The sequence below is a fragment of the Mauremys reevesii genome, linkage group 1 (genome assembly GCF_016161935.1).
Source record: "Mauremys reevesii isolate NIE-2019 linkage group 1, ASM1616193v1, whole genome shotgun sequence".
NCBI classification, from domain to species: domain Eukaryota; kingdom Metazoa; phylum Chordata; order Testudines; family Geoemydidae; genus Mauremys; species Mauremys reevesii.
The window spans coordinates 18,850,071-18,874,156 of NC_052623.1; the positions used below are offsets into that span (position 1 = coordinate 18,850,071).

Below are 24,086 nucleotides of genomic sequence, written 5' to 3' on the forward strand. Positions count from 1 at the left end.
GATTTTTTTTAATATAGTTTTTCATTTTCAGTGGCATGGTATAAAGACCACAGTGCCCTCCGCATTCTAAAGACAAAAAATGCTGGCGTAAAATCAAGGGCTCGTTACAGGGACATTTTAATGGTGCCAACGGGAAAACTAAGTTTTTTTTAAAACTGTCTCTTCTTAAAGTTCCTAGGAGAAGCAAGCAGGGGCTACACCAGTTGGTATCCGCTATTCCCTTGCTTAATAACTAAAATCAAATAGACCAGAGGTTCTCAAACTGTGGTCCGTGAGCTCCATTCAGGTGGTTCGTGGATAGTTCCCTCTAAGGTGCACGCCGGGGTGGCCACACATGAGAGAATGAAGGGCCACCCACCTAATTAGCGGAGCTGCACAGGCGTGGCTCCACTAATTAGGTGCCTGGACTGGACCCTGGAGAAGACGCACATGTAAGGTGAGGTGGTGGCCTTGGGGGGAATACGGGGTAGTTAGGAGGGGGCAATGGGGTGAGAAGAGGGATTGGGAGGGAATTTGGGACGTGCAGGGCTGTGGCAGCCAGAGAAAGAGGTGACTTTCCCCAGCTCCAGGGCTGCTGCTGCCGGGGAAACACCCCCTTCCCTGCCCTTCCCAGCCTCAGCTCGGGGGCTGCCACGGCGTGGGAGAGAAGGCACATCCATTGCATTAGGAAGGTAAGACTACTGATATTAAAATATGAGTAGTGTGCTTTTATTTGTAGAAGAAAAAAAGTAAATTATTATTAAAGGGTTTTTTTATATAGCACTTTTAGCCAAAGCACTTTTCAGTAGTTAGCTAATGGTACAAACAACATTTGGAAAGATCATTAAGTGGTCCACCGAGCCCCTCAGCAATTTTCAAGTGGTCCACGAAGAAAAAAGTTTGAGAACCACTGAAATAGACATATTGGGGTAGATTTCCAAAAGGGGTCAGCTAAACAAGGGCCAGACTTTCAAAAGGTCCAAGCGCCCATTGTGACTGTGATGGCCACATATTCCAAAGAACTCAAGAGTTCTTTTGAAAATCTGGCCACTTAATTTTGAGCTCAGATGGGAGTTGAGTTCTTTTGAAAATTCTTACCATCCAGGATGAATACAAAACATGAAACCCACAATAACTGCTACACATACTATCTGAAATCATTTGAAGAGATATAGTTATGAACCTTAGATCATCTTTAAAAAAATACTTTTAGGTACCATCACTGCACCCTTCAGATTCAAAGCTAACTAGACTATGTCTCTCTAAATTAGCAGTTGGTAAAGCAGGCCGATTGCCACTACTGATCATTTATTCACCAGCGGGGCAGTGTATGTGAATGGTAATTCTCCAAATGCTGATCTACATCCTTCACCAAGTTTCAGTGAAATAGGGTGATGAGTCTTGAAGTCAGAACAGTTGTTTGCCAAATTCCTGCTGCTGGGTCTCTGGCTTACTCTGTGCTTTGACACGTGATGACAATGCAGGAGAAGAAGGCAGAGATGTGCCCACTGGCCCAGTGAGATGAAACTTGGTGCCAAATGCTTTCAAAATCAGCATTAGTGTCAGGGGGATTGGCGTATTTTTAGACCAAACGGGCTGTTGTATCATCCCCAGGTGCAAGGGACAAATGCTCACTCATGTGCAGCCACTTCATGTAGCCTGTGCAGAACTTTGACTAGAGCAGACATGCCACTTATGACCACGTACATTCCTTGAGCTGCCCAGAATGCTGTTGGTGTTTGGTGTGAGAGCAGCAAAGGCCATGGCAATGAACGTGCTGTTTCTAGAGGGCTGTTGGGATATGGGTGGGTAACACCATTCATGTAGTGATTGGCCTTCTGGGTCCAGAGTGTGCAGTCTATAGTTACCATCTGATGGTGGGTCAGTTACCGTTGTGAAATCTCAGTTCAGTTCCCACTCCCTATCATGTTTGCCACCAAGGGGCTATCTACAGGGTAAGTGAAAGTATATCATGGGGTAGGCAGACCTGCATTGGCTTTATTTTAGTTAGCATGGGTAACAATAGTAGTGCTGACATGGGCTAGCAACCAGAGTATGTACCCAGGAGTTCTGATGGACTTGTACTCATGTGGCCAGGCTGAAACCTGTGCCAGCAAATCTACACTACTATTGTTACCTGTGCTGGCTAGATTAAACCTACCATCACCCCTTCACATGCAGTGTGGTCATACTCTAACTTGTGCCTTGTGAGCTTCTCAGCATGGCCAAGGATTGACTTGCCAAGGAAACTGGAAGACACTTGAGATGGTCCTCCCAGGACAGGGTCTCTGTGGGCATAGAGAGGACTTCAGTTGGAAAGGCTGGCCTAGTGGCTAAAGATTCTGCATTGAATCTTAGGACATCTGGGTTAAACCCCAGACTTTGCCACAGGCTTTCTGTGTGGCCTCGGTCACATCACTTTATCTCTATGTGCCTCAATTCCCCAGCTGTAAAACAGCAATAATGATATTTCCTTTCTCCCGCCCTTTGGGCTGCCTTGTCTAATTAAAGTGTAAATTCCTTGGGGGAGGGACTGTTTCTTTTGCTAGGTGTTTCTACAATACCTAGTGCAAGAGGACCCAGCCTCGATTGGGACCTGTAGATGTTCTGCTATACAAATAATAATACTCCATTAAATCCCACACCTTTCACCAGCACTAAATCACTACACAGTCTTTTTTAAAAATGGATCACACCCTTTTTAAGCAAAATGGTGGCTTGATGGCCGCAGCTTTGAGCTTCAAGAAATTATCAAACCCAGTCCGTTTAAGTATCAAACCCTTCTGCACCTCTCCAGTGGCTGCTGGGCACAGTCTTGTTGGTGCTGCTTGACAGCTGCCTTTGCTTTTTTAAAGGTATCATTTGTCCTTTAAAAAGCTTTATGTACAACAGACAGACAGACACACACACACACTCTCATTCTAAGAGGTGCTAAGCACTACTGCCACCTACTGACCACATTGGGAATTGCAGGTGTAACCCACACACTCCTGGGTGTGGTGCTCCATCCCATCTAGTGGCACCAAGACCACTTTAGACTAAGACAGAGATTGAGTCTGCTCTACATCCTTGACAAACAGCCAGTTGGGTTTTAGCTCATGCAGTAGAGGCTCATGCATTTAGCTCCAGAAATCCCGGGTTCGATGCCGATGACCAGGGTCTGTCGGTGTTACACAGCCCCCGGTATCATTATGCATTAGACCATGAACACCAAGTAACCTATTTTTGAATTGTACATAACCATGGGAAGCAGAGCGATGCCAATGCGCACGCACCACATCCTGTGATCCAGCGCTTATTTTGATGCAACTGGGCAAAGCAGATGTAGACCCAAGTTACTCCCATTTTATCTTGCTCTGTACCTCTTTCAAAGCCTCATGAGGAACATCAATATATATCCACACACACACACACACACACACACACACACAGAGAACACCCAATAAAATAAGTCCTTGGAGCTGGTTAAGAGCCCCAGAAAACCATCCCTGGAGATCGCTGCACCAAGGTTTTCAAAAGTGGCTAGTAATTTTGGTTGCCCAACTTGATACATCTTAGAGGTGTTTTTCGGAGGGTGGGCAGTCAGTGCTTTCTGAGGGTCCAGCCCCTTTAAGGTGTCACAGGTTGGGCACTCAGAAATGGTGGTCCACAAAATTGCTGCTTACCTTTGAAAACCTTATCTTATGTGTGGAAGGGGTACGGCATGGGCACCATTAACACCATCTTCCCCCCACTCGCCTACTGTAGGATGCCCAGATATGTGAATTGGGAAATAAAACTGGACAAAGATTCTCAGGCAGCGGGTGTTAACTACAAATAACTAATGAAATGAAAACAGCATCTGAAATCTCTCTCTATCTATTCAGCTACTGTGGTATCCATGTACCGTGTATAAAATTAGGTCCTGATTGTACAGCTGGGTCTGCCTGGCTGGCCCTCTGGACCTACATGGAGCCCATGTGGCATACAGGTAGGCATGGAGGTCTGACCGCGGGGAGCCAGTTGCGGGATTGGGAGAGGAGCCTGGGATGTTTTCTGTAAAAGACACGCCCCCCTCTCTGCTGTGGGCCTTCGCTGCTGCGATTTAGAACGTGCTGTTTGACTCCTTTAAAGTGTACGTGAACCCTTCTGCTCTGGCCAGGGCACCAATAATTAGAACAACTGCTCTGAAAGTTGTCAGGTCGGCAGGGGTTCGGATTCCAGAGCCCCGGGCCCTTCCTGGAGAGTGCCCTGCCTCCTGCACCCTGATACTTACAGCTAGGGCCTGGCGGCTTGAACAAGCCCCTGGGTCTCAGCTCCCATGGTATTGTGATGAGGATAGGAGTGGTCTCTACGCCGTAGGAATTGCACCTGTTCAGTGTCCTGTCTCTGATGGGGGCAGCACCCGGGGTGTCCGAGGGAAGGTCTAAGCAGCATAGTAGCAGTTATGGAATAACCCTGGATCACAGTCCCACCACTGGGGTGATTTGTGCTTCCAGGGGTGCTAGAAGAGAGCATCCTCCTGCTCCCCTGAATGCAGGGACTGTGACTGGGCCAGACCTTCGTGCAGGAGCACAGGGGAGGCCCCTAGCACCATCACCTATCCTGTGCTAAGGCCGGGTACAGTCTTCTCCTAAACAGGCAGTCGCGTGCTCCCAGGAAGAGTATCCTGCAGCAATCCAGCCGCAAGGTAGCAAAGCTCTGGATCACGGCAGAGACAGAGACGGAATGAAAACTGCCTCTTTATGTATTTAACTCTTGACATCAGGGCAATTGTAAGCCAAGTTTCCGTCCAATACAATTTTAAACAGCAGAGCGAACCGCTAGCCCTCAGGGTCCAAGTTCTGTAATGGAAACACCAACTCAGCCGTAATGATTTTGATAAATAAAACAGTGTCTGAGCCTGGTAGAGCGCAAGCTGCTTTCACAAAAGGGATTGATGGATGTGATTTGACACTGGAGGTACATTTGCAGTAAAGTCACTCGCGTTTCTGAAGTGCCTGGAGCACAGATCGGACTTAATCAACATCCGTAGCAGCCTAAAAGTGTCGGTGTGTTTGGCTTCCCTTCTGAACTTGTATAGTCCTCTGCCGTGTGTGTGTGTGTGTGTGTGAGAACAGAACCAGGGAATCCTTTAGTCACCAGGTTCCGAGCTGCTTAGACACATTTGCTCCTAGTCTAGGAGGAAGGACTTGGTGACTACAGGCAGTGTTTTTAGGGCATTTCTTGAGACTGGTCTTCTTGTGGTTAAGGCTAGACTGGCACTCAGGAGATCTGCCACAAACTCATGTGACCCTGGGCAAGTCATCTAGTCTCTCTGTGCCTCAGTTCCCCATCTGAAGAGTTGGAAGGTTTTCATAATATCTAACCAAATCTCCCTTGCTGCAGATTAAGCCCATTACTTCTTGTCCTTCTCACCATCCTCTTTATAACAGTGCTTAATATATTTGAAGACTGTTATCTGGTCCCCCTTCAGTAGACTTTCTTTTAGATCCAAGTTTAATATTTAGCTCTCTTTCTATAATACTATAATTCCTACCACCGGCCAATAAAGGCTTAGGCTGGCATAAATTCCCCCAAGTAAAACATTCATGTTTAATACAAGAATTGCTAGTCCTTTGAAAAATTACTATTATGGGACTTGTGATTGTTGTGCATAGTTTCATGGCTCAGAAATGTATCACAGAATGTCAGGGTTGGAAGGGACCTCAGGAGATCATCTAGTCCAACCCTCTGCTCAAAGCAGGACCAATCCCCAGACATTGTACATTCCTTTTCTTTCCCCAAGAATGCCAAGTAAGGAATTGCTAACCATAAATGTGTTCCATCGAGAAACAAGGAAAATCAGTTACATTGATCTATCTGATTTAATGACGTCCATGAAGATTAATAAAGTCCAGAATGTTATGCACTGTGAATAGAGCAACCAAAAGGTCTGGTAAGATTTCTCCTTTCCATTTGCAGAGTGAAATATCATAGACAATTCTTCCAAAAAGCTAGACAATACAAAATATTCAATATACTTTAAGATGGTTTAGGAAAGCAATCATGATTTTAGCTTCAGATTTTATCTTGATTCTCATGATATTTGATGTTTTATAAATCCCCAGCTGCTGGAGTCATGTGATCAGGTGAAAATCTCAGCTTTTCATTTAAGAAAAGAGTAAAAAAAGACTTGAAAATGTGGCCTATGAGTGACCTGAGGGCTGGGGAAAAAAAGCCAAAGTTAAAAGCACCCATTTATTTATTTTGCTCATGTTTTTTAATCCAATTACAGGATTTGGGGTGGGGGGACTGTCTCATTATTTTTAAATGCTTGCAGTTGGCAGTGCTGGAACTTGCAAACTAGTTCTTTTCATCCAGCCCCAAGAAGCAATGGGCAAAGGATGGATCCAAGCCCACACAGCTCCAAAGCTTTTGAGTGTTTGGATGTGGGATTTTGGTTCTGCTCAGCAAGACGATAGTGGCTCAGCTCAGCAACGTCACTTGGATCTGATCGTCCCAGGTCTTTGGCTACTGTACGAAGTACCATACCAGTGCTGTTTTACACCAGCGGGGCATCTAGCTCTTTTATGTTTATGGTTTAGCTCTTTGTGACTATGGAGGATTCCCACTCTAGACTAGAGGATGTAAGGCACTCATCTGTGCTCGGGGTAAGGGTGCAAAATGGGGAATAACTGGCTAGGCAGTAGTACTTCAGAAAAGGATCTGGGAGTGATAGTAGCTCACAAACAGAATGAACCAGCAGTTTGATTACTTACTTACTTAGCACTTAGTTCTGCCTGTGTTGCTGACACATTGAGCAGTCCAGTTCCTCCATACATTATGGTCACGCATTAGATGTGATACTTTTTCCCAGATAATGCCAGTGCATTCAATATCCTCTGTCACTATCTTCTGCCAGTTCTTCCATGGCCTTCCTCGTTTTCTCTTTCCTCCCTCGGATACCTAATTCAATGCTTGCTTAGCATGTCTCCCATCTTCTATATGGAGTACATGTCCCAACCACTGAGCCTTCTTTCTTTGATGACATTGTATGACATGTCCTACTCTGTCAGCTCCCCTACTCTCACATTTTATATTTTGTCTTTCCTTGAAATGTGTAGTATCTTCCTCTGACATCTGTGATGGGTGGCCTCCAATCTCTTTTTGTTAGCCACTGTCATCGGCCACGTCTCTGCTCCATATGGTAGCATGCTCAGTTCAATCGCATGGCATAATCTGTCCTGGAGTTTGGTGTGGTGGGTGACCTTGTTTGACCAGATATTGGTCATCATTCCAAAAGTGGTGTTTGCTTTTCCTATTTTCGTATCTTTATCGCAGCCACCTTCAAAGGTCATCACCCTCCCTAGGTAGCAGAACTCTTCTACCTGTTCAATTTCTTTTCCACCCATGTACACCTTTTCCTCTGTTGTCCTCTTTCTTACCTTCATAATCTAAGTGTTCGCTGCATTTACTTTCAATCCATTTTTTGCTGCTTCCTGTTCTCCCTCTGATGAAAGGGCAATCATTCTGTTCCATGTCACACTTCAATGTCATTGGCAAAGTCTAGGTCATGTAATTCATCTCCGCTATCCCATTTTCCACCATCCACCAGGCCTTTTGTTGCCTGCTTCCTCACCCATGCTACTGCTAACGTAAAAAGAATTGGGGATAACACACATCCTTGCCTAACGCCAGTCATAATGTTGAACCTCCCCACCCAGGCCTGTATCTGCTCTTACTGCCTATCTGCTTCCACGATATAAACTCATTATGTTGATCATTTTGGCTGATACCCCATCGTTTCTAGCATGTGAAAGCTCCTGGGGGTGACAGAATTCCAGCAGAGGTACTCAAGGTGCAAGGTGAAATTCTGAATGAACGGTTAACAAAACTCTAACAAAATATGGATGAAAGAAGAAGTGCCACTAGACGGGAAAGATGGTATCATCATGGCATTGCCAAAAAAGGGTGAGCTTACTCAGTGCACGAACAGAAGTGGTATTGTACTGCTGTCCATCCCAGGCAAAGTATTGGATACTGTTATACTGAATTGAATGAAGAAGGTGGTGCATGAAATTATTACAAGAAGAAGAGTCTGGGTTCCATGCTGGTAGATCAGTTTGTGAACAGATATTCGCTCTTTGTCAGGTCATCAAAAAAGCTCCTGCCATTTTAATTAACTTTATCGACTTCAGGAAAGCATTCAGTAGTGTCCACAGGGAGACTCTGTGGAATATTAGAGCTATTGCTAGAAGAACAATATGATGCTGCAGTGAAAAAGGCTAATATCATCATGGGAGGCTAACAGGAGGGTCATATATAAGAAGAGGGAAATAATTTTGCCACTCTCTTTGGCACTGACGAAGCCTCAGCTGGAGTGTCCAGTTTGGGGCACCACACATAAATGTGGAGAAATTGGAGAGTCCAGAGGAGAGCAACAAAAATGATAAGAGGTTTAGAAAACACGAGAGATGAGGAAAGGTTGAAAGAACTGGCCAGGGTGAGTCTAGAGAAGAGAAGGCTGAGGGGGGACATGGTAACAGTCTTCAGATAATTAAAAGGTTGGCATAAAGAGACTGGTAATCAATTGTACTCCATCTCCACTGAAGGTAGGACAAGAAGTAATGGGCTTAGTCTGCAATAGGGGAGATTCGGGTTACAAATTGAGAAAAACTTATTTAACTATAAGCCCAGTTAAACTGGAACAGGCTGAGTAGGGAACTTGTGAAATCCTTGTCACTAGAGGTTTTTAAGAGCCCGTTAGACCATCCCAGAAAGGGGTTTATACTTGGCCCTGCTTCAGTGCAGGGGCCTGGACTAGGTGAGCTATTGAGGACTCTTCCATCCTTACATTTCTGTGATTCTGTAAAGGTACATTTTGTTTCTCACATCACATACCTGAAGCACCCAAACATGCACTTACCTCCTTAACTAACCCTTGACCATCCCATGGCGTTGCATTAATCTGGGCCAACAGCCCTGGCTGAGCAGCAGCAGCCCCCCCCCTCCCCCAAAGGCAATGAAGCAGCATCAGTGAGGAGGAAGCAGCATGCGAGACCCCAGGGCTCCTATTAAAGAGAATGGTTCCTTTACTTTGAGTTACAGCAGTACAATTTTGTCTGACAGCATAGCATTACCCAGGCTGATGGCTAGGTATGATAGACAGAGACTGCCAGGCATGAGATTCAACATCAAATTTATGTCTCTCGGGGGGGGGGGCGTGGAAATTAATCTCATGTTGGCAAGGCAGAAGCTGACAGACTGTAAACACAGTCAAAGCTGTCCTTTGACTCAGAGTGAGTGTTAAGGACCCTGGTTCAGAGTTTCATTAAAAACTCATTCAGCTGCTAAGGGTAGAATTCACCAAGGTATTTTGCTGCCTAACCCCCATTGCAATAGCTGGTGCTTCAGAACCTGGCAGTTGTGACACCAGCACGTGTTATTTAATAAGTGCCTGTTTGTCTTTTGTAGGAGTATTTCACAACTATAGAAAATATCACCGCAAACATGTCCTGCTTTTTGCGCTCGGAAATCTGGTCACCTTAGCCTCCTCCCCCCACATCGCAGATCCCTGAGCCTTAGCTCCTACTATGTTCTCCAAGCAGCTGGACTCTAAACCTCCCCCTCCCCACCACTTCTTGTGTACCAGTGAACTGGGGACCTTGCAGCTGGCGTCTGCCATGCATCGCCCCACCGTGCCTGCCTATAGCATTGTTCTCCAAGCAGCCCAGCTGGCCAGCCTACATTTTAACAGTCTGACAAGCCATTCAATCAGTTCTGGTTCTGCTAGTTGGGGGCATGGACATATACACACCGGCCAGTTCCTGACTAGCACGGCAATTGCCTGGCCAGGGTTGGAATGTGGCATTGAGGAGCCGGTTATTTTAGCCTGGCTCTAGCACCCCCAAAGCTGATGTTATGGACTCCCTGGCAGAGGATGCTTTGGCAGGCCGTGGAATGTGGTTGGATGCCTGTTGACTAGGTTCTAGTCAGGAGCCACTGAATGCCCATCAGAAAGTAATGACTTTTACTCATGTCTTGTGATTTATTCATTTATGGGGCTACATCCAGAACTGAAGCCAGAAAACAAGCCGTTTCCATTGTGATTCTGACCCAGACCCTAAACTATGGGGGCGGGTTTTGGATCCAGGCATTGGAATTCAACCTGCTCTCGCTCCCAAAATTCCAGCCAATGGGATCCAATTTGAGCTTCTCTTCTTGGCCTCTCACATGGAAATGCTGTCCATAGGTAACCCCTCCCCTCCCAGCCCAGCCCCACTGCAACATCTCAACAGACAAAAGCCATGTCCAAGATGGCAACTTCATCCTACATCATTAATGAATGCTAAATTATTGAGCAGCTTCATAAAAAATGAAAGATACATTTTACTTCACTAGAAATCCAAATATGTCGCACAGACTGATTGTTACCAAATGAGAAGTCCTGGCCCTCATTAAATATATAGCAAAGTGGGGTAGAACATGAAAGATGCATGGCGATGGGAAGAGAAATAAAGTGCTTTCAATCACAGCTGAGGGAGAGAAGTATAGAATAAGGAAAGGAAAAGAGATAAATTGGTCAAAGAAAGAGAGGGGAAAAGAGAGGTAAAGAACTCAGGTTGGGCTTAAAGACATTAAAGTGACCAGGAACATAAGTCCCATTGAAAGTCTTAGCTCACTTAGGGTAGGTCCATACTTACCGCGCGGGTCGACGCTGTGAGTTTGACTTCTCGGAGTTCGAACTATCGCGTCTAATCAAGACACGATAGTTCGAACTCCCCACGCGCTCCGGTCGACTCCAGAACTCCACCACCACGAACGGCAGTGGCGGAGTCGACCTTGGAGCCGCGGAGTTCGACCCCGCCGTGTCTGGACGGGTAAATCAGTTGAACTAAGGTAGTTCAACTTCAGCTACGCTATTTGCGTAGCTGAAGTCGCGTACCTTAGTTCGCCCCTACCCCCCCCCCCCCCCCCGTAGTGTAGACCAGGCCTTAGAGTAAGAAACGTTTCCATGCTTTTGATTTTTTTAGACATTAGGGCCAGATTCTCAGTTGATGTAAATCAGCATTGGTGAAAATGGAGCGACGTGTATTTACACCAGCTGATTATCTGGCCCACAAGATGGCACTAAGGGGTGTAGTGAAAGTTGGGGCCTACTCCAATTGAAAGATTCTTGGAGCAGCTAATCCTGGACTACACAAAGGGAGAGGCAATTCTTGAGTTAGCCCTAAGTGGAGCACAGGATCTGGTCCAAGAAGTGAATATAGCTGAGCTGCTCGGCAATAATGACCTTAATGTAATTATATTTAACATCCTTGTGGGGAAATACTGCAGATGCCCACCATAGTAGTAGTTAACTTCAGAAAGGGGAACTATGCAAAAATGAGGATGCTTGTTAAACAAAAATTAAAAGAAACAGTCAAAAAAATGAAATGCCTGCAAGCAGCATGGAAAATTTTTAAAAACATTATATTAGAGGCTCAAATTAAATGTATACCCAAATTAAAGAGAATAATAAGAGGACCAAAAAAAGAAATGTCACCATGGTGAAACAACAGAGTAAAAGAGGCAGTTAGAGGCAAAAAGGCATCCTTTAAATAGTCCTTCTGAGGAAAATAGAAAGGAGCCTAAACTCTGGCAAGTCAAATATAAAAGTATAATTAGGCAGGCCAAAAAATAATTTGAAGAGCAACTAACAAAATCTAACGGCAAAAAAAAAATGTTAAGCACATCAGAAGCAGGAAGCCTGCCAAACAGTCAGTGGGGACACTGGCCAAACAAGTTGCTAAAGGAGCATGCAAGGAAGACAAGGCCATTGCAGTGATGCTAAATGAAATCTTTGCATCAGTCTTCACTGCAGAGGATGTGAGAGAAATTCCCACACGTGAGCCATTCTTTTTGGGTGACAATCTGAGGCGCTGTCCCAGAGTGACGTGTCAATAGAGGAGGTTTTGGAACAAATGGATAAATTAAAGAGTAATAAGTCACCAGGACCAGATGGAATTCACCCAAGAGGTCTGAAGGATCTCAGATATGGAATTGCAGAGCTGTTAACTGTAGTATGCAACCTATCACTTAAATCAGATTCTGTACCAGATGACTGGAGGATAGCTAATGTGACATCTATTTTTAGAAAAGGCTCCAGAGGTGACCCTGGCAGTTACAGGCCAGTAAGCCTAACTTTAATGCCAGGCAAATTGATTGAAACCATAGTAAAGAACAGAATTATCAGACACTCTTAGATTAATACAATATATTCAGGGAGAGTCAACGTAGTTTTTGTAAAGGGAAATCATACCTCACTAATCTACTAGAATTCTTTGAGAGTGTCAACAAACATGTGGACAAGGGTGATCCAGTGGATATAGTGTACTTAGATTTTCAGAAAGCCTTTGAAAAGGTCCATCACTAAAGGCTCTTAAGCAAAGTAAGGTGCAATCGGATAAGAAAGAGGGTCCTCTCATGGATCAGCAACTGGATAAAAGATAGGAAACAAAAAGTAGGAAAAATTGGTCAATTTTCACAGTGCAGAGTGGTAAATAGCAGGATGTCTGAAGGATCTGTGCTGGGACCAGTGCTGTTCAAAATATTCATCAATGATCTGGAAAAAGGGGTAAACAGAGAGGTGGCAAAGTTTGCAGATGATACAAAATTACTGAAGATCGTTATGTCTGAAGAAGACTGCAAAGAATTACAAAGGGATTTCGCAAAAGTGGATGAGTGGTCTTTTAACTTAGCTATTACCACTCAAGAAACAGCTCTTGAAGTTATTCTGGATAACTCTGGGAAAACATCCATTCAGTGTGGAGCGCAGTCAGAGTAATGACAGTAAACAACATAATGCCATTATATAAATCCATGGTACCGCCCACACCTTGAATGCTGCATGCAGTTCTGGTTGCCTTATCTCAAAAAAAAAAACATTAGAATTTGAAAAGGTACAGAGAAAGGCAACAAAAATGATTAAGGGTACGGAACAGTTTCTGTATAAGGAGAGTGTTTAGGTGTCACCCTCACTTTGAACTTTAGGGTACAGATGTGGTGACCTGCATGAGATAATCCCTAAACTTATTTACCAACTTAGATTAACAGTAAATTGCCACCACCAAGCGTGTTCCAAATCTTAGGGCAGAGCCACTTGGAACTCTGCCTTCCCCCAAATTATTTCCCCAGTCTTTACCCCCGTTTTCCTGGCAGGATTGAGACTGATTCACCGCCCACCAATTTCTGGTGAGCCCAGATCCAAAAAACCCTTGGAACTAAAAACAAGGAAAAATTAATCAGGTTCTTTAAAAGAAGACTTTTAATTAAAGAAAAAAAAGGTGAAAGGAATACCTCTGTGAGATTAGCATGCAAGCTACTCTCACAGACAACAGATTTAAAACACAGAGGATGTCCCTCTGGGCAAAAAAACCTTAGTTACACAAAGAAACCCAATTTGATTCTCCCACTATGCAAAAATGAAGTTACAAAAGAAAATAAACATAATCTAATACATTTCTTCTCTAAACACTTGCTACTTTTAAGAAATGTTAGATGGCTGATTCCTGGATCCTTTATTCCCGGCACAAACTTTTCTGAACTAAGGCCCTGGCTACACTTGCAAATTTGCAGCGCCGCGGCAGGGTGTGAAAACACACCCTCTCCAGCGCTGCAAATTGCGGCGCTGCAAAGCGCCAGTGTGGTCAAAGCCCCAGCGCTGGGAGCGCGGCTCCCAGCGCTGTACGTTATTCCCCACAGGGAGGTGGAGTACGGACAGCGCTGGGAGAGCTCTCTCCCAGCGCTGGCGCTTTGACTACACTTAGCGCTTCAAAGCGCTGCCGCGGCAGCGCTTTGAAGTGCAAGTGTAGCCAAAACCAAAGACTGATTTCCCTCCTCCCTCTTTGAAAACATCTTGTCCCCCCCCATTGGTTCCTCTGGTCAGGTGTCTGCTAGGCTATGTGAATCTCTTAACCCTTTACAGGTAAAAGAGGAATTAACCCTTTACTGTCTGTTTATGACAGAGAGATTAAAAACACTGGGACTGTTCAGCTTGCAAAAGAGACAACCAAGAAGGGATATGGTAGAAGTCTATAAAAATTATGACTGGTGTGGAGCAAGTGACTAAGGAAGTGTTAATTGCCCCTTCACATAACACAAGAACCAGGGCTCACCCAATGAAATTATCAGGCATCAGGTTAAAACCAACATAAGGAAATATTTCTTCACACAATGCACAGTCAGCTTGTGGAACTCATTGCCAGGGGATGGCGTGAAGGCCAAAATTATAACTGGGTTCAAAAAGGAATTGGGTATGTTCATGGAGGATAGGTTCATCAATGGCTATTAGCCAAGATGGTCAGGGAGGCAACTGTATGTAGGGTGACCAGATGTCCCGATTTTATAGGGACAGTCCCGATTTTGGAGGCTTTTTCTTATATAGGCACCTATTAGCCTCCACCTCCTGTCCCGCTTTTTCACACTTGCTGTCTGGTCATCCTAACTGTAAGCCTCTGACTGCCAGATGCTGGTACTGGACCACAGGGGATTGATCGCTTGAAGATTGCCCTGTTCTGTTTCTGCTCTTTGAAACATCTGGCACTGGCCACTGTTGGAAGACAGGATACTGGGCTAGATGGACCATTGGCCTGACCCAGTAGGGCCGTTCTTATATTATTATGTAAAGTGGGAAAGTGGATAAAGTTTATAAAGCATCACAATAAACTATACCAATAAATAGTGATGGGAAAAGGTGCAAAAGAGAGACAGGCAGACTGAATTAGTCCAAACAAAATGTCCTACTGATAACTCAAGATCTGTGTTAAGGTCATGCCTGGTAAACAAGAGAAGTGTGGGACTAGTAATCAATGAACCAAAATTGCTGTATCAGAAATTAGGCCTAATTGGTAGACAAAACAGCAAAGAGATGGGCTATTCCACCTGTCACTCTTTTTTGGGTCCTTTAAAAAAAAAAGATCTTGAGGGAAGCTAATGCAACAATTGCTGACTGAAAGCAGGGGAAGGAATGAGCTTGCTGCCGTCCTCACCATCTTCTGGGACCCTAGGATCCACCATGACATCCTTGGGCCTTCATTAGCCTGATTTTGAGGTATGTCTTGACCTGACTGGGCCAAGAGCAGGCCCCAGATGACTTTGTCATCTCTCTCTGTTTCTCGCTCACACACATACACCAGGGCCACCTGGGGGGGAGAGGGGCAAGTGGGGCAATTTGCCCCGGGCCTCACAGGGGCCCTGCGAGCCCTGGTCTGGCTGCGGTCCGGATCTTTGGTGGTGGTGGTGGGGCCCTTCAGTGCTGCCAAAGACACGGAGCGACTGAAGGGGCCCCTGCCACCGAAATGCCCCGTGAGCCCTGGCCCAGTAGTGGTCTGGGTCTCCGGCAACATTTCAGCGGCAGGGGGCCCTTCAGTCACTCCAGGTCTTTGGTGGCATTTCGGCAGTGGGGGGCCCTTTGGTGCTGCCAAAGATGCAGAGCAACTGAAGGGCCACCTGCCGCCAAAGACCTGGACCGCTGGTTGAGTACAAGCGCCGCAGCCCCCCTGCTTTGCCCCAGGCCCCCTGAATCCTCTGGGTGGTGCGCACGCGCACACACACACACACACACACTAGCTTTCCTTTTCCTTCCCCACCTTATTTCTTCTCTTTCCTATTCTCCTCTTGCCGTCTGTCTAAGGGTCTGAAGACAGTATATCATGCAACATTGGTATAAACCTCTGACTAGAAAGAGGCAGCTAAAACCAATGCCCTAAACAGCCCAATGCTGGTACAAGTTTGCCAGATCTCAGGGTGACTGATAAAACTGTGTGCTGTGTTTTTCCCGTAGTCACTTTGCAAGTAAAACTAAACAGCAGAGACAGAAGCTGCATTTGCTAGATTTGCTGTTCTTTTCTTAACCCTTTTGTGTGTGTTTGTCATGTTTTGTCTTCTAGGAAACAGGATTGGACTGCAACAACAGCCCATCTTAACTAACTTCTCTTTCCTGTGAAAAGGCCAGTTATTACCATCTTTAATACCACCTCCAGTATTAAAACAGGTAAAAACAGGAGGGTTTGTTAGTCAGTTTGTTTGTTTTAAACCCTCTCTGCAGGGGAACAAGGGATCATAATGGTTCCTTCTGACCTATGAGTCTATGTTGTGAAAATGAAGGCCTTACGGAATACTTTACATTTTGTAGGCTCTAGCTCCTTTGCTTTCTTTTCTGTTTCTTTAATAAAAGGTTGAAACGGTTTTAAATGATGTGTTTGCCATGGTACTACGCAGGATGAGGTCTCTGTATACCAAACCCTGTTAAAAACTGCTTAATGTTGGGCAGTTTCTGGGTCATGTTAACACCTTTGACCCTTTGGCCCCATTTGTTCCATCAAAATTAATACCACAGGGGCAAATTCAACTGATTTCAGTGGAGTTGCATCAGGGGATGCCTTTCTCCCTGGATTCATAAGTGTGTCCCCCTTGGTTCTGACTGAGAGGAAGATTTGTAGATGGTTGAAGGCTTTGTCTGTACTGTCTCCCCAGTCCCCAAGCTCTTTCAGTCATTAACACATTACATGGAAATAACCCAGAAGATTAGGCTTTTTACAGCTCTAATCCCTCTTAATGCAGTTAGTACCTTTGGGGTGCAGCGAATTTACACTTCTCTGCAATGCCCTGTATGTGCCACTCACTGAAAACCAGTACGAAGCCTGAGAACTGCGGTAGCCCTGGGCCTGCCATAAAACCAGAAGATAATCCAAGTTCAGAAATGGCCTTCCTTGTTTTCAGTCTGGCCACAGCTTTGTGCCAGCCTGTTGCTCCTCTTCACTGATCTATGGCAGCTCTCCTCTCTGGTCCATTCCCATTACCCAGCCAGCATGAGCTCAAGAATCTGCACCCCTGCAGCCCATGCGTCTCTGTCGCTCTTCATCTGATTTCAGCTCTCAGCTGGAAAGATTGCCTTTTCTCTTTCCTCTAGCTTTTTCTTTTTTTAATCTCCCATTGTCTCGTCCTGTTCTGGGCTTGGCCATGTACGGGTTTTTTGTATTTTTTCCCACCCTACAAATACCTTTGACACTGCTGTTATGTGTAAATAAATACCGCTGGTGTGTTGTAACACGCAGAAAGCATTTGGGGTATGAACGACACTGTGGAAAATAAAGTCCCATTGAATTGCTATTGCTGCTGAGAGTATGATTCTGGATCACTTGCTGGGATCATCTGGCTATATCTCACCTAATCAGCTTCGGCCCTCAGTGACACAGGCACCGGCTTCCTCCTTTCCCCAGGGCTGCTCAACTCCCGCTCAGCCCCAGGCCATGGCCCCGACTCCACCCTACTCCCAAGGCCCCGCCCCACCTCTTCCCAACCAGTTCCGCCCCCTCCGCCAGCGCCTCTTGTACTCCCCGGAACAGCTGGTCGCAGCGGGTGGGAGGCACTGGGAGGGAGCAGGAGGAGTTGATTCGTGCCTACGCTCAGTGGCACCTCGGTCTCTCCTGTTCTTTAGCATACAATTTAGCTTCCTAAGGACTGACATGTTTTGGTCTAACTAAAGTCTTTGGGCTTAATGCAGAGGCAATTGGGTGAAATTTAACAGCCTGTGTTGTGCAGGAGGGCAGACCAGATGATCTGATGGTCTCTTCTGGTCTTAGGTTCTATGAAACGGTTAATCATGTTTATTATGGTCGTGCCTAAGCACACCAAGAATGGGGTCACATTGTGCTATGGCCTATAAAAACAGTGTAACAGACAGTCCCTGCCCCAAGAGTTTACAATCAGAATACTCACAGCAGACCCAGGGTAGGGGAATGGAGTGTAACACACTAGCAGAGTGAACAATATGATGGTGGCAAACGTAAGGTTAGTTCCATGATTTTGGGGTGGCGGGAGGGGACTCGGGAAGCAGGGAGTAGTTAGGAGGGGACAAGCTAAACAGAAAGAAATATGAAGCGAGCACAGCCAATACCAGTAGCAATAAGGAGACCAGAAACCAGTGCAACACAGAAATCATTAGGAGCTATCTAACTAGCCCAGGCTAATACATGGGTTTTTTTTAAATGTGCACACCTCTGCACTAGCTAGAAGCCAGGATGCCTTTATTGGAACTCTGATGCCGATTTTTACTTTGAGTGGTTGGTGATCATTGATATCAATAGACATGGGCCGGTTTGCACCAGATGAGGCCTTGCCTTATCTCTTGGGTGATTTTCCTCACTGCTGTCCAAAGGTCTTACAAACCATTGAAAACATACTCTGTGATCGCGGAGCAATGCATACGTGGTTTGTGATTTTTTAAATACAGCAAAAAGCATCCTCAGTTCCTTTTCCTTGCATGATCCCATTTCACCTTCTTTGTATTTAATGACTCTTGATGGGCCTGAAGTGACAAATTGGGAGCGAGACCTGAATGGTGCCAGAACTCAGTGTGGTTCAGATCCAGGGTTTTGGCTTAGCCCAGTATAGAAACAGCTGCAATGATCTAGAGTGAGATTTCCTCAAAGCTCCAAGGGCTGTTTGCAACTGGAGCTTTGCTGTGTGCCATCTCTAGTAATTGTGTGATAATGGTAATTACACACAAAAAGATAATTTCTTAATCATGTGTAATGAGCACCCTTCAGCTAGCAAGCTATGCACATGCTCATTCCTGCTATTAACAGGCTTTGAATCCACCTCCTTTTGTATTGACTCTGTCCTTCATTACCATACGCAGCTTCTCTGAGATGCTTTGTAATGGTTTGATGACTGGATTTAGTCTAATATCTTCTTGGTTGTTACCTGACAAACCCTGTCATTACAAATCCTGTGCTGTGTTTTGTCGCCTTAACAGGTGTTGGAATTTCCTAACATCCATTCCATTCCCAGTGACGAGAGTCACCAGATACCAAAAGCTTAAGGTTTATATTTAGCAAGCTCTGTAGCGCCAAGACCATCTTTCTGTTCTGTGCCTGTACAGCACAACACAAATAATAAACAATAGCAATAACTAAGGGTTTCCTCTTTAAAGGTCAAAAGGTCTGAATCTCTTATCGCATACACTGCTTTTATACTGGTGTGAAACTATTAACTACATGGGCGTTACTCCAGATTTACATTGGTGTGAAAGGGCAGGGACTCAGGCCCACAACCTTCCAAATCCACATAGAAATATTTGGGACTTTCTTCAGTGCTTCATCTTGGGCCACTTTTGAATCAGGTTCCTTCTGGTTTTGTACCCAGCCCCCTGTAGGGGGGGCATTGTTTTGGGGCTCCAGGAGTGACTGTCCAACTCTCTTTCTACCTTGCTAGAAATGGCTGCCTCATCTAATAGCGTCAAAAAAGAGACGCAGGCCACCCGGCCCAGAGCCTCAAAGCTAGTTAGGTGCACAAATGCTTCTGAGGATCTGGTCCTTTGTGCTTATAGAGATGACTCACTAAAGGTGAAATTCATCCCATGCACAGGGCCACCCTAAGGCAGAGGCACCACTTAAGTCTTACCTGAAGGCTTAAATGGAGTAAAGTACAGCAGTCAAAATGTTTGTGTTAAAACAATGAAAATTAGGTTTTTGACTGAACAAAGTTTTTTGGGAAAAGTATCTGATCTTTGTGAAAAGTTGTGCAGTGTCATCAAATTAAAAAAAATTAAAAAAAGCCAACTGAAAGCAGAAAACTTCAGCCCAAACCCTATTTTTAGAAATTAGAAAATTCCACTGCAATGCATCATGGGAGTGGTAGTTCAAGTGCCTCATGCCCTCATTCATCTCTATGGGCTGGGGTTTCCAACTGGATGCAACTCCCATGATGCCCCAAAGCTATTTGACTCCCATGATGTATTGTAGTATCTCTCCAAGAGGGGACACTGTGGTGCATTATGGGAGATGTAGTCCCACCAAGGTACATAGCCAATAGTGGAGAACTGGGGCATGGAACACCTGAACTACAACTCCCCTGAAGCACTATGGCAGCATTTCTCAAGTGAAATTTTTGGGTGTCACTTTTCCACCAAAAAAGTTCACTCTGCTCTAGTGTTTAGGACTTGTGTTGGCCTTAAAAAGTATAAGATGCTCTTGACTGCAAAATAAAGACAAGGGATTCTGTCTTTCCATTGAATATTGTATACAGCAGGGATTCTCAAACTGGGGGTCGGGACTCCTCAGGGGGTCACGAGTTATTACATTGGGGGGTCGAGAGTTGTCACCCTCCACCCCAAACCCTGCTTTGCCGCCAGCATTTATAATGGAGTTAAATATATAAAAAAGTGTTTTCAATGCATAAGGGGGGGAGGTCGCACTCAGAGGCTTGCTGTGTCACCAGTACAAAAGTCTGAGAACCCCTGGTATAGAGCCTGCTTAATCAAATGGCATCCAAATGTGGGTTTTTAAACATCAGTTAAGAATTTATATTGCATTAATCCTCTGAGGATTTCAAAAAGAACTGCTGACCTTGTAAATTAGGCTCCTAGGATAAGCCTTAAAATCCAACGATACCTGCACAAGTCTGTCTCTCACCAGCCAATATCAGCCAGAGTACCTCAGCTGAAATCAGTGGCATTTCACCGGTGTAAGCGAAGGGAGCATCAGACCCATGGGCTTTCCCTGCTCAACCAACTATAAATCATGATCAAGTAAAATAAATGACGCTGACAGAAGTAATGTTTCAGTGACTGACGGGCAACAGAAGATCCCATTCCAAGCAGTTCACCATTTTTATTGTACACCGTAGGACTATACACGTTTCATGCAGGCTATGTGTTTGTCCCAGCTGCCACTCAGAATGAAGTGCTTCACTTCATGTGGGTAGGTCCTGGGCTAAGGTACTTGGTTCCTGGTCTGTAGTACCGGTGGCTTTATCAAGGGTCCTGCAAGCAGAAAAAGAGAGTCATTCCACAGCGGCTAGACCGAATCGGTGATCAAAGACCACAGAACATGCCCCCCGCCCCTCGCCAATTGGTATTGGCCTAGCAGTGAATCACTGCCTGGAGTGCATTCATTTATTATAAACACAATAAATAGTTTATACGTTCACCGTATTGATGATGGGCCTGATTCTGCTCTCATTTAGGGACTGATCTAAAGCTCATTGAAGTCAATTGGTGTCTACTTCACTGGGCTTTGGGTCAGGTCCGTGCACTGGTTTTATTACACCTGTGCAGCTTCACTGACTTCAGCAGACTTGCGCTGGGTTTGGGCACAAACAGGATCAGGCCCAATGGGAAGCCACAAAACGGCTATAAAAAATGTTTGCCAATTGATTATAACCTGCATCGGAAGTCAAAGGGTGTCTCACTGTAAAATTGTATAATAAATAAGCAGTGTGTTTCCCTCAAAGCAAGCAATGAATGCTGGTGAATGCCCTGTAACGTAAGGGAGCTGTGTGCAATAAATTAAGGGGTGACTCATCTGCCCTGAGGTTCTTAGGGACCCCTGAAGTGCTCGGATCCTGCCGTGTCAGTAAAATGATTGGCTTTTCCAAACAGCAGCTGCCTGAAAAATAGAGGCCAGGGTTTAGAGTGAGCAGATAGCAATGTGAAAAATCAGGACACTTTCTTTTGAGGGGTGGGGAAATGGGGGTATAGTTGCATATATAAGACAAAGTCCCTAATATCGAGACAGTCCCAATAATATTGGGACGTCTGCTCATCCTACCAGGATTCCACTCTGCCAACACCTTTCATGTGTAAATTCAGCGATCCAAGGGAGCTGACGTCACGTGGGTGGTGGGTGAAGCGTCCTCTGGGGGCTAGTTCTGTCCCCCGCTCTGCCTCAGGCCCCTCCCCCTCCCCACTCAGCCCCCGCGCTGCTGCTCACCACGTCCCTCCTCTCCTCCAGCGTCCTCCTTGTGAGGGCCCCCCTGCCTGCCTGCCACTGGCCACGTCCCTCCTCACCCCTCCTGCCCACCACTTGCTGCTTCCCTTCTCACCTCCCCATTCCTGCATGACCCTCCCGCCCACCACATCCCTCCTCACCCCAGTGACACCCCCCACTGTCCACCACTCATCACGTTCCCTCCTCATCCCCCTGCCACTGTGAGACCCCCCCCTGCCCTCCATGTCCCTCCTCACCCCCCCACCACGTCAAGACCCCCACCATGCACCGCCTGTCTTGTCCCCGCCTCCCCCTTCCACACACACACTCACCATTCGCTGTGTCACTCCTCACCCGCCAGTTCCCACAGGGGACAGGGTGGAGGAGAGGAGGGATGCAGCGATCAGCGGTAGCGGTGCGTGGTGGGGGCCTCGGGGAAGGGCAGAGCAGGGAGGGGAAGAGGCAGAGCGCAGGCAGGGCCACCATGGGCCAAGCATCTAGCAGCGGGTCAGAGGTGGCTGTGCCAGGGGAGGTTTAGCTGCCCTGGCCTATTATACCTGTCGCCCATGATGACAGATCCTGTTGGGGGGTGGGGACCCAGATGCTGGGCATTGGTATTAATTAGCACTCCATGGGGCTAGCTCCTCAGCTGGTGGAAATTGGTGTAGTTCCACTGGCGTCAATGCCGATTTAACCAGCTGAGACTCTGGGCCCATGTGCCGAGGAGGACAGTCCATGGGGACCACAGTAGGAGGTGCTACATGCCTGGGGTCAGTGCAGGTAGGGGATCCTGGAATCAGGGAGGATGGTGGGGGAACAAGCTGAGGGAGATCAGGGCAGGAGGCAGATTGGCTCAGGGCGGGGAAAGGAGGAGGTCTGCGGGGTTGGCGTACAGCAGGTGAGAGCTGGAAGGAAAGGATCTACGGGGTCAGGAAGGGCAATGGATGCGCTCCATGTTGATCAGTAAGGAAATGGAAAGGGGATTTCTGGGGCAGGTGAGGCGCATGGGAAGGGAGAGAGGCAGTGGGTGGGAAGGGCTCTCTGAGGTCACAGAGGCAGAACGGAGATACAGGCGGAATCCTGGCCAGATTTAAAATGGCTGCCGTCACATGGCGGTGGCCATTTAAAATATCTGGGAACCGCGTTGCTCTTTTCAATGAGATGTATACACAGGCTCTGGCCATATGTGCAGACCGATGAGATTTGGGGCTTAAAAGGCAGGATGGATTTTGTGGCCAGCACCCTGCCCATGTGAATGTAGGTACAGCAGTGTCTGCCCATCTGATCGAATCCAGTGCAATCCTGGTTTGCAGCCTGTGAGCGTGACTTTCCCTGCAAGAGGTTATATGTCAGCTCAGCCTAGAGCCTGGACTCGGAGCTGCTCAGCTCGGGACAATCTCACTCATGTGTCCAGGGTTTATCTGACCTCCACACTTGCAGATTGGATTTTTCTGCCAGAACATATTGGCAGGGGGCCTGTGGACACTTCCCCACCCCATGGAGCAGTCATGGAGCAGGGAGTGAGCTGGTAACACAACTGGCTTTCTGCAGAGGCGGGGGGTGCACAGTGAGAGAGCTGGCCATAACTTGGGAGGAAGGGAAGCTGGTGAGCCCAACTCCTAAGGACAATGGAGTCAGTGGGAGTGTCAGGCCTACAGCAGCGCTCCACCTGACCTAGTCACGTTAGGGCGCTGGACTGAGTGCCTTGGGGCATGTTTACACTGCAGCTAGGAGCCAGCCTCGGTCCACAGACTCCTGTTAACACGCTAAAAATAGCTGTGTAGCCACAGAGGCTTGTGCTGGGGCTCTGAAACCAGGGTTGAGGTTCAGAGCCTGAGCTCCAGCCCAAGGTGCACCATCAAAGCAATGTCTACACAGCAATGTTGAAGGTGCTCGCATGAGTCTGTGAACCTGGGATGTGAGGCTTTCACCCAGACGCAGTGTAGACATACCCCTGGAGGCCAAAGTCCTCTTGGCATAGAACAAGAACAGCAATGCAAGGTCCCCTACATCGCCCTGTGCAAATATGCCTCAGCCAGCAACACATAGGCAGGCCATTCATCTATATTTAAACTGGACAGTCCTCTTTTCAGGTGATTTGTCCCTTGTCCGGTACTGAAACAAAACCAGACCTGGTTTTGTCCAGTATCAGATGGGGATGCCATTTTGAAGAGGCCACGTCGATGGGGGGGTGGAGTGGCGCACGCTTCAAAATGGTGTCCTCTCTGTGTGGCATGACCTCGTCCACGCTGTGTTTGTGAAGACAGGCCAGCAGGAGCAAGGGTGTGCCGGTGGGCCAGGCCTCCGCCACTCCCCAAAGTACCAGAATGCTCAGTATTCTGGGAATGAGTCAGCGGACACCCTAGCAATCCACACTAGGGGTGAGAGGGCCTT

At 46.6% G+C, this 24,086-nt stretch overlaps 1 protein-coding gene and 1 long non-coding RNA gene across 3 annotated transcripts in view; one reads left to right on the forward strand and one right to left on the reverse strand.

The window, feature by feature from the left end:
- The first annotated feature begins 374 nt into the window (after positions 1-374).
- Positions 375-18,838, forward strand: LOC120400692. The gene is made up of 3 exons (XR_005595989.1): positions 375-436; positions 15,870-15,973; positions 18,740-18,838. It is a non-coding gene; the product is annotated as an uncharacterized LOC120400692 (long non-coding RNA).
- A 1,699-nt stretch (positions 18,839-20,537) lies between these two features.
- MAP6 (microtubule associated protein 6) overlaps positions 20,538-24,086 on the reverse strand; it is a 76,926-nt gene continuing 73,377 nt past the window's right edge. For both annotated transcript variants that reach the window (XM_039539663.1, XM_039539671.1), the window contains exon 4: positions 20,538-20,746. In XM_039539663.1, the coding sequence (XP_039395597.1) occupies positions 20,677-20,746 (70 nt within the window). In that variant the 3' untranslated portion in view covers positions 20,538-20,676. The remainder of the gene's footprint in view (positions 20,747-24,086) is intronic.